This window comes from Cnephaeus nilssonii, assembly GCF_951640355.1.
Source record: "Cnephaeus nilssonii genome assembly, chromosome: 4".
In the NCBI taxonomy this organism is placed as follows: domain Eukaryota; kingdom Metazoa; phylum Chordata; class Mammalia; order Chiroptera; family Vespertilionidae; genus Cnephaeus; species Cnephaeus nilssonii.
The window spans coordinates 86593396-86604509 of NC_137075.1; the positions used below are offsets into that span (position 1 = coordinate 86593396).

General features: G+C 40.3%; 1 protein-coding gene and 1 pseudogene across 2 annotated transcripts in view; both read right to left on the reverse strand.

Moving 5' to 3' along the window:
• Positions 1-306: 306 nt before the first annotated feature.
• The window catches only part of HEATR4 (HEAT repeat containing 4), a gene marked incomplete at both ends in the record, with an annotated part of 41767 nt that continues 30959 nt past the window's right edge, over positions 307-11114 (reverse strand). The window contains one exon of the mRNA XM_079769175.1: positions 307-465. Within this exon, the coding sequence (XP_079625301.1) occupies positions 307-465 (159 nt within the window). The remainder of the gene's footprint in view (positions 466-11114) is intronic.
• On the reverse strand, positions 2882-3355 carry LOC307098398 (large ribosomal subunit protein eL21-like; annotated as a pseudogene). Its single transcript has one exon. The product of its transcript is annotated as a large ribosomal subunit protein eL21-like (transcript).

The window sequence follows — 11114 nt, forward strand, 5'->3', positions numbered from 1 at the left end:
TGGCGCGGAATGAAGGAAGGCCCTGACCAGGAGCTGGAAGGCCCCTATTGGCCCTGATCGCTGGCCAGGCCTACGGACCCTACCCGTGCACAAATTTCATGCACTGGGCCTCTAGTATTTAATAAAAAAAAAAACAAGTCTACTATTAAATAGATATTTTTTATAAGCATAATGACAGATTATACAGCATCAATGAAAGAATATGACTTGGTTCACTGCTACCTGTGTCTTGGAGCAAGAGAAGGGTTCTAATCACCTTTCCTTCCAAAGGAAGAGGGACATGACCCTGGAAAAACCTTGTCTCAGCTAGAAATCTGGGCTGGCAGATCCAAATGGTCCCATTGCAATCCTTTTTTCCCAGGTGGTGCGCAGATCTTTGGCAAGTGATGACTGATTTCTCCTTTTTGTGTTTAGGCTGAAGGCTGGACTCTGTGACCAGGCACCTGGTGTGCGAGATTTCACAGTCTGCAGAGAAATATTAACACATGAGTGCATATGCAAAACCAGTCTCATATGAATGTAGACCCAAAGAGAACGCCTCTTCAGCCATGGTTTATCAAAATAGCTCTATGAACTACTATAATAAATATGAAAATAGAATCTATGTGTTTAAGACCTGCCTCCTTTGACCCAGTCAGGAGCCTCATGGGGAGATCACTTCTGAATTGTCCACACAAGAAGGCTTGAGTATATATCTGTGTGGTGATCATTGAGGTTATTAGCCTCTGTTTTCTATGTCTTTATTATTATGCAGAAGTAGCAGCAACTCTGAGACACTCTTTTGCGATGACTAAAAAGTCTTATTCCTAGGATGTGTTGAGGAGGTGGATTCACTCAGGGTGAATAGCCCCTGGGGACTCAGCACTGCTCTATTTCAACCCTAAAAACCAATGTAGTGATGGCCAGGGTTGAGATTGTACCTAGGTTAAAGCTAGATTAAAGTATCCCCAGGAACCTAAATAGTTCTGATATCAAACAGATTTCTGCATTACTCCATGGAATAATAAGAGGATATCCTCATTGCTAAATGAATTCTCAGGTTAGGACAAAAGTACGAATAGAAGCCCATTTACCATATGTCTAAATAGTTAAATGTTATAAGTCAAGCTAACAAACTGCTGAGTAAAATAGATTCTATCACCTACCTTGACAGGAGACCAGGCCTGCATTTGAAATGTTTAGATTCTTTGGAGTTCCTTATCAAAACTTAGCAGTGCAGGAAAGCTGCCCTGCAGTCCACCCATCTCTTTCTGTTCTCAGCTCCCTTTCACACTGTGAGGACCTCACACATACACACGTAAAAACTTCGGACTGCATGTCCAAGTTATGTTCACATACTGCTTCAAACAACAAACAACTACTGTTGGCCACCCCTGGAGTCTAACGGTACACACACTTGCAATGCTGACCACCCTTGGGAAGACACGAGTCCACACAGCCCTAAGAATGGGCAGGGAATTCCAGAATCTTGGTACCCAGTGTGTGTGGTCTATGAGGTAGGGTGTGGCCCCATAGACTCCTTACTCTATGAGGCCCCAGGGCAGGAGTCCTCCTGACTGTTCCAGTGTGTCACTAGTTAGCTTATTGCTAGTTGTCCTGACATAAGTTTGCCTCACAGAAAATCTACTACTGCCCACAGTGCCCACCAAACTGGTGATGTGACATGAAGGCACAGGATCCTAGGTCGATAAGAATATGTCCTATGGTGCCCAGCACTGAGGAAAAACAAGGTTTGAAATGTACAGGGCCAGAAGCTAGTTTATAGAAAATTCTTCTAATGATAAAATGTATGAAATTATAAAAGGATTGTTTTCACTTAATGCCTAATCAAAAAAGTTTTCTCTTGATAATGCAGACTTATAAATGCACCATCCATTTTTTTATTAGGAATGAAGCAAAATGGAATATATCAGATTGTGCACTTGTAGGAAACAAACCTATAGTGGTACTACAAACAGTGAATTTGTCTTTGTGTATATGTATCTTCCTTTTTTAAAAATATTTTTTATTGATTTCAGAGAGGGAGAGAGAAATAGAAACATCATTGATGAGAGAGAAACATCGGCTGCCTCCTGCATTCCCCACACTAGGGATTGAGCCCGAAACCTGGGCATCTGCCCTTGTCTGGAATTGAACTCGGGACCCTTTAATCCACAGGCTGATGCTCTATCTACTGAGCCAAACCAGCTAGGGCTGTATCTTCCTTTTTTGTTAAATAAATAGGAAATTTTTTTATTATGACACCTAAAGATTTAAGATTTAATGGGATTATTTGTGATTTTTATACTTGATTATTCTTTAATTAATCTCAAAAGACTAATACCAGATTTAAAAAAATACATATATATTTATTTTCAGAAAGGAAGGGAGAGGGAGATAGAAACATCAATGATGAGAGAGAATCATTGATCAGCTGCCTCCTGCATGCCCCCTACTGGGGATCGAGTCCACAACCCAGGCATGTACCCTTGACCGGAATTGAACCCAGGACCCTTCAGTCCACAGGCCGATGCTCTATTCACTGAGCCAAACCGGCTAGGGCCCAGATTTTGATATATGCCCACTCTCACATTTGCAGAAAGAATACTATGCCTCTTATAGTATATATTTTTAAGCAGTACAGAGGTCTTTTTTTAAAAATATATTTTATTGATTTTTCACAGAGAGAAAGGGAGAGGGATAGAGAGCTAGAAACATCGATGAGAGAGACACATGGACCAGCTGCCTCCTGCACACCCCCCACCGGGGATGTGCCTGCAACCAATGTACATGCCCTTGACCGGGATCGAACCTGGGACCCTTCAGTCCGCAGACCGACGCTCTATCCACTGAGCCAAACCGGTTTCGGCGCAGAGGTCTTTATTTTTATTTTTTGCACTTGTCACGCCATGAGTTCACAGGGGAGGGGTCCCAGCAGCTCAGGCTCCTTTCCACTGGTTCTGACAAAGTGCTTCTCTGGGTGCAGCAGGCTGGCGCTTCAGCTGAACCCAGGAACCTTTCACTTCGGCTTCCTTCTTTTTCTGATCATTTTCCTCCACACGTTTCAGGAAGCTGTCTCAGCTCTTCGAGTGCTTTATATGCTCAATATGTACATTAATCCTCTGGGCAAGAATCTTGCCCTTGCTTGTTTACAACAATGCCCACCGCAGGCTGGCTAACTGTAGACTCCTCCAGTTTTGCCATGGTAACATCTGTGGGGCATTCCTTTTTGAACAGTGCCCATTCCTCTGATGTCTGCAGTATCACCTTTCTTGTGGATTCACATGTATGAGGCCAGAGGAACAGCTCCATGTTTTCTGAAAGGCCTGGAGAACATATAGGGGGTGCCTCTCCTCTTCCCCTTTGTGTTAGTCATTTTGGCAAATTATTGGAAGATGGAGGTTCCAGTCAAAATAAGAAATGTTATTTCTGAAATAACATTTCTTATTTCACAAATAACATAATTTCAGCTACACATCATATTATGTTGTATTATTAATAATAAGAGCCAAACCATTATTTATTATCTTGTTTTTCATTGCTTTCAAAAAATGAATAAATAAATTATAATGGACCATTTCATTTTAATTTTGACTTTCACAATGTATTCCTCTATTTATCGATTATTTTTATTATACTCTTTGAAAAATCAAGTCATGTTAAAAATAACTGACCTGAATACGAATGCTTGTTTGTAGCAGCTTTATTCATAATCACCAAAAACTAGAAGCAACCAAATGTCCTTCAATATGTGAGTGGAGAAACAAATTGTGGTACACTTATACAATGGGATAGTGGTCAAAGACAAGAAATGAACTATCAAGCCACAAAAAGACACGGATGAACCTCTTTAAATGCGTACTGGTTGCTAAGTGACAGAGCCAGCCTGAAAAGGCTACACATAATATATGATTTTAATTACATGACATTCTGGAAAATGCAAAACTATAGACATAATAATAAGATTCGTGGTAATCTTAACATCAAGTTCCTTTGATTTTTTTTAAAGGGAATTATATTGATTAAAAAAAACCAGAAGAGCTAGGCAAGCAATAATTAGAGATTGGAAAAAATAAGATGCATTAGGGAAAGTGTAGTTTGTGGTTTAAAAAAACACTCTACTCCCACGATTGGTTTACTTGTAGGTGACTCTGAGTTCATCAGAAGGGAGATTATGCTAGGTGGGTCTGACCTAATCAAGTGAGTACTTGCAGGGACTGGGAGACTTTCCTGAAGGAAGAGATTAAGAAATTCAGAGAGTGACATATGTGGAATCTAAGTAACAAAAGAAAGTGATGAACAGAGTGAATCCAGAGACATGGAAGCATGGAACAGAGTGCAGAATCTCAGAGGGAAGGCAGGGGAGGGTGGGTGGGTGGGAGGAAAAACAAAAAACCAAAACCAAAAAACAAAACAAACAAAAAACACACACTCTATTTTTAATGGCACAAGTGATACATGTTCAATGTAGAAAGTCCAGAACATAAAAATAAACAAAAAAGAAGAAAATAAAAATTACCTGGAATCCCACCATTAAAGATAAACACTGTTGCCGAAACCGGTTTGGCTCAGTGGATAGAGCCTCGGTCTGCGGACTGAAAGGTCCCGGGTTCGATTCCGGTCAAGGGCATGTACATTGGTTGCGGGCACATCCCCGGTAGGGGGTGTGCAGGAGGCAGCTGGTCAATGTTTCTCTCTCATCAATGTTTCTAGCTCTCTATCCCTCTCCCTTCCTCTCTGTATAAAATCAATAAAATATATATATATATATAAAAAGATAAACACTGTTGAATATTGCAATGTAAAGACTCCTATTTTTTTTTCAGTAATATGAATGGATCTATATATGAATGAATAGATATATACACATACAAATCGACACACAAAGTACCCCAACTGGGATCCTACTGTAATACTTATTTTGTCTGTTTTTTCCCACTCATGATATATTAGGAACATTATTCCATGTCCTTAAATTATATTTCTAAAAATGGTTATTAATAGCTGCTTTTGTAGTGAGAACTAAGTAGAGCCACAGGAAAAGTGATGAAATTAAAGATAAGTCAGGATCCAAAAGGTACCTCCCAGTCACTACGGAAACTAAGAGACCAGGCAGCGACAATATTCTTCCAGGAAATCACAAAATGCTGGAAAAAAATAAAGGATGAGGTCACAGGAAAGACTAGGAGGAGGAGGTATGTGTACAGGATGCGGAAAAGACAAATTTACAGCCTTCCTCTAGCTGAGCAGACTGTCCCTCGCTTTGAGAGCAAACAAGCACAGCTCATCCCCCTCATTCACTGCAGAATGTGTCCATTGTATACTGAAAACCAATCTCTTTAAAAAGGCAAGTAACGCTCCTATTGACAAACGTGACCTGCCTTCTTCAGCATTTCCCCGGGGGATCTGATGTCAGAGCCTCATCAGCACACACAGCCCCTCTGCTGTCCCTTATTTCAGACACTGCAGCCCTGGACTAGGCCAGAGGACTTGGAAGGAGGACAGTTGGTATCAGCCCCTACTCTGGCTCTTGGCCAGGTAACTTTGTACAGAGCAGTACCTCACACAATGGTTTTGTCTGATATCGTCCCCACTGACTCAACTTCCATGGGGCATATGCAAAAACAATCTAACCTCCCTATCCCACTCTGTCATCCTGCCCAATTCAAGAACTTCTCTGCCTTCCCAACTCCTGATTCCTCTGAAGTAGGCTAGTGACACCCAGGCATCATATAGGTAATACGGGGTTTTGCGCCATAATAATAAATTATTATTATAGCTACCATTTTTAAGTGTTTGGCTTTAAACCAGACTCTGTGCTAAGTGCCTTACATGCATTGTTTTATCTTTACAACAACCCTATAAAGAAGTAGGTTAAAAAAAAAAGAAAAAATTAATAAAATTGTACTAAAATAGCACTTCCCATCTATCAACTGGCTAAAATACAAGTTTTTTAAAAAAGAAGAAGAAGTAGGCTTAATTTTTATTCTCATTTTACAGATGGGGTTCCTGAGGCCTGAGAGAGTAACTTGACTGAGCTAATGCCATGTAGAATGAGTGGGAGGGACTCAATCCTGGGTGGTCTGCTTCCCAATAAACACTTTCTGTGCACCTTCTGTGTGAAAAGCAGTGTGTGAAAAGTAAGAGCAAAAAGCAAAGGAAATCCTTTCCTTGAAGGATTTTACAGTCTAGGACGTTTAGGAGAGAATATGACAAGTACATTATATACCAAAACAGGCACCATGTGCTAAATTCATGTGAAAGGGTCACAGTTCTCTTGTGATTAGAGATGGGAGAGACTTTGGTGAGAAGATGGAATGTGAAAGAGACTTAAATAAAGGTAGTGACAAAAGATGATTGGGAGACAGCATTTAGGGGAATAGGATGAGTAAATGTATGGAGGAGAACATAGGCAAGGAACAGCAAATAGTCTAACTTGCAGAAGTAATGTGTAGCAGAGTTGTGGCTGATACGGCTGTCTCACTATGTGACTTTAGTATCTAGCTGAAGGGCTTGGATTGATCGATGGGGAACACAGATGGGTTTTGAGTAGGGCAATGGCACATTGGAGCCACAGCTTGAGAAAATTGACATTGTAGCTACCCATGTTACAAATTGACTAGGGAGAGACTAAAGTTAGAGACTAGTTGGAAGCTACTTGTAATTGTGAACGAAAGGGGGCTACATAAACTTGACAAGCCGGGGATTAGGTGGGAGGCACATGGCAGGCCTAATAAGCTCAGTGACCAAAGGTAACCACACAGGATGTTCTGATCATAAATTCCTAACTGGGCAGGTCATGTCCCAGGCCTAAAGCTTCCTTAGCAAAGATCAACCTTCACCTTAAGTGAGCTCTGTCCATTTTTCTTATGCATCTAGGATAACATACTTATTAAAGGAGAGAGTAATTTTCTTTCATTTAAAAACAAAACACATTGGCCTGGCTGGTGTGGCTCAGTAGTTGAGCATCAACCTATGAACCAGGAGATCACGGTTTGATTCCTGGTCTGGGCAATACCCCAGTTGCAGGCTCGACCCCTGGTACAGGGCATGCAGAAGGCAGCCAATCAATGATTCTCTCTCATCATTGATGTTTCTATCTCTCTTCTTCTCCCTTCCTCTCTGAAATCAATAAAAATATATTTAAAAAACACATTGTAGTCATTTTATTTTATTGTTAAATATGTTTTTATTGATTTTTGAGAGAGAGGAGGAAGAAGGAGAGAGAGAAACATAGATGAGAAACAACAACATGGATTGGTTGCCTCCTGCATGCTCCCTGCTGGGGATTGAGTCTGCAACCTGGTCATGTGCCCTGACCTGGAATCAAACCAGGGACCTCTTGGTGCATGGGTCAATGCTCAACCACTGAGCACATTGGCCGGGCCAGAGTAATTTTCTTTTCCTACTCCTGGAAGGCACAACTGCTGGCACCAGATCAGTATACCTCAGAACCCCTTATTATTATCTTGTTCCCAAATACTATCTCTATGAGCTGTGAATGTTAATTATTAATTATCCTGTATCCACCAATGTAAAAGAAGTGTTTCTCCATTTTGCTTTATATCCAATCCTAGAGATTTCCCCGCTTTTCTTTCTTCTGCCTCCTTAGTCTACTACCAATGTGATGAAAAAGGATGAAAATAGTTGCACTAGATGTTATAAGATTCCCTTCTCCCTCTCAATCCCACAAGCAAAGTGTTCCTTATGGAAGCAAAATCGCCCTCAATTGACCATGTGAGAAATAGACCATGTGAGAAATAAAAAGGGTGGACGTGGCATATGGCAGGGATAAAACCTAAAAGGTTTGCCAAGTGTTTGGATAGGAATGTGACTGAGGAAGAGGATTGAAAGATCAAACAGAGCCTGGCCGGTGTCACTCAGTGGTTGAACATCAACCTATGAACCAGGAGCTCAGAGTTAGATTCTCTCTCTGTCTCTCCCTTGCTCTCTGAAATCAATAAAAAAATATTTTTAAAAAAGATAAAAAGATCAACCAGAACCACAGAAAATACCCTAGAGGCCATGTAGTCTAATCTGCTCATAACTGCTTGCAAGATTGTGAACTTTGGAGGCAATTCAGTAAAACCTACTAATAATCACAAAAATTACCTTGCTCTTTGATTCAGAAATTCCATTCCTAGGAATTCATCTAAAAATATTAAAATGAAGACAATCTTTATGTTCAAAACAACAGTAGTTACATGGAAATAGTGACTATGTTGTTCTTAACAATTAAACTGTTATGACTACTACAGTGCCTGGAAACAAGAGATCCACATTTAAGAGGTTGATTTAAGTTGTACGAGTTCCCTGCAAATTTTGGAGATTAAACCCTTATCGGAGATAACATTGGCAAATATGTTCTCCCATGCGGTGGGCTTTCTTGTTTTGTTGATGGTTTCTTTTGCATGTATCTGTCCAATTTTCCCAACACCATTTATTGAAGAGACTGTCTTGACTCCATTGTATGCTCTTGCCTCCTTTGTAAAATATCAATAGAGCATAATGGCTTGGGTCGATTTCTGGATTCTCTGTTCTGTTACATTGATCTATATGTCCTTGTGCCAGTACCAGGCAGTTTTGAGAACAGTGGTTTTGTAATATAGCTTGGTATTGTGATCCCTCCAACTTTGCTCTTCTTTCTCAAGATTGCTGCAGCTATTCGAGGTCTTTTTTTATTCCAGACGAATTTTTGGAGAGTTTGTTCTAGGTTTTTGAAATATGCCGTTGGTATTTTAATGGGGATTGCATTGAATCTATAGATTGATTTGGGTAGTATGGACATTTTAATGATGTTGATTCTACCAATCCATGAGCATGGTATATTTCTCCATTTGTTTATGTCTTCCTTTATCTCTTTTTTCAGCATCCTGTAATTTTCTGAGTACAGGTCCTTTACCTCCTTGGTTAAATTTATTCCTAGGTATCTTAATTTACTACTTAACAAAAGGAAGATAAACAAGCTAATAAAAAAAATAGGCAAAGGACCTAGATAGACACTTTTTGAAAGAGGACAAACAGAAGGCCAAGAGACATATGAAAACATGCTCAAAGGTCACTACTCATCCGAAAAATGCAAATCAAAATGACAGTGAGGTACCATCTCACACCTATCAGAATGGCTATCATCAACAAAGCAACCAATGACAAGTGCTGGCGAGGATTCGGAGAAAAAGGAACTCTCGTGCACTGCTGGTGGGAATGCAGACTGGTGCAGCCACTGTGAAAGATAGTATGGCGTTTCCTCAACAAATTAAAAATGGAACTCCCATTTGACCCAGTAATCCCACTTCTAGGAATATATCCCAAGAAAACAGAAACACCAATCAGAAAGGATATAAGCACCCCTATGTTCATAGCAGCACAATTTACAATAGCTAAGATTTGGAAACAGCCTAAGTGACAATCAGCCGATGAGTGGATTAGAAAACTATGGTATATCTATACAATGGAATACTATACTGCTGTAAAAAAGAAGGAATTCTTACCATTTGCAGCAGCATGGATGGAACTGGAGAGCATTATGCTAAGCAAAATAAGCCAGTCGGAGAAAGATAAATATCACATGATGTCACTCATATGTAGGATATAATGATCAACATAAACTGATGAACAAAAATAGAACCAGAGTCATAGAAGCATAGAACAGACTGTCCAACCTATGAGGGAAGGCAGGGGTGAGGGAGTAAGAGATCAACCAAAGGACTTGGATGCATGCATATGAGCATAACCAACGGACACAGATAGTAGTGGGGTGAGGGCCTGTGCTGGGGGTGGGAGCGGCCAGGGAGAGGTCAATGGGGGAAAAAGGAGACTTATGCAATACTTTAAACAATAAAGAATTTTTTTAAAGGTTGATTTAAGATTCAGAGATGAGATTGAAGATTCTGGAGAGAGAAGTTGTAGCTAATGAAACAAAATCCCAGAGCAGGTGGGAAGGGCAGATAACAAGAATGCAAATAGAGAGCTGGCCAATGTGGTTCAGTTGTTTGAACCTCGTTTCATGTACCAAGAGGTAGCCCTTGGATTCCCTGTCAGGGCAGGCCCAGGTTGGGGCTCCATCCCCAGTAGGGGGCGTGCAGGAGGCAGCCCATAGATGTTTCTCTCTCATTGATGTTTCTCTTTCCCTCTCCTTTCCACTCTCTCTAAATCAATAATTTAAAAAATATATTTAAAAAGAAAAAAAGAAGAATGCAAGTCCTAACTCCTTTTTCAGAGAGAAGGCAACAACCGGGAGAATTTGTAATGGAGAAAGTACAAAGGGAAGTTGGGTGGAGGAACTTACAGAGGGCTTCAATCGATCACATCATCTGCAGAGTAAAGAAGACCAGAACCACCCAAGGTTTAAACAAAAATCTCAAAGTTTGCCTGAGGGCATTTCTTGAAAACAAGATTTATGCACTTTCTTGTTTTCTGGAACATGCTGTTCAGAAATGAGGACTCCTGGGACATGCAATATGTAGAGACTAGAAAGAATAAGGAGTTAAGTAGACAACTTTCTTTATACTGAAGTCCCTAGCAACTTGATTTTTAAATTGCCCTCTAGCCCTGGTTGGAGTGGCTCAGTTGGTAGGAGCATTGTTCCATGCACCAGAAAGTCTCGGGTTAATTCCTGGTCAGGGCACATGCATAGGTTATGGGTATGATTCCCCCAGCAGGTACAAGAGGCAACCGATCGATGTATGTCTCACGTTGATGTTTCTCTCTCCTTCTCTTCTTCCCTTTCCAAATCATTAAAAAAATTAAAATAATTATAAATAAGTAAATAAATTGTCCTGTAGTCCTGAGCATCTACCCACAGACCAAAGGGTCTGGACCTCCATTCTGTGTCAAGGGCAGGTACCTGGGTTGCAGGCTAATCCCCATCTCTTACATTGGTTTCTCTTCCCTTCCCTTCCCTTCCCTCCACTCTCTAAAAAATAAATAAATAAATAAATAAATAAATAAATAAATAAATAATCAATGGAAAAAAATATCCTCCGGTGAGGATTACAAAAACAAAAACAAAAGCAAAAAAGCAAATACTTAAAAAAAATGCCTCTAAATATGAAATCCCTGTTAATTTGCCAGAGATTCCGCGGTTCTAGTGTGAGGCCACGCATTTCAATTAAACTGCTGTTTTGCTAAGTGAA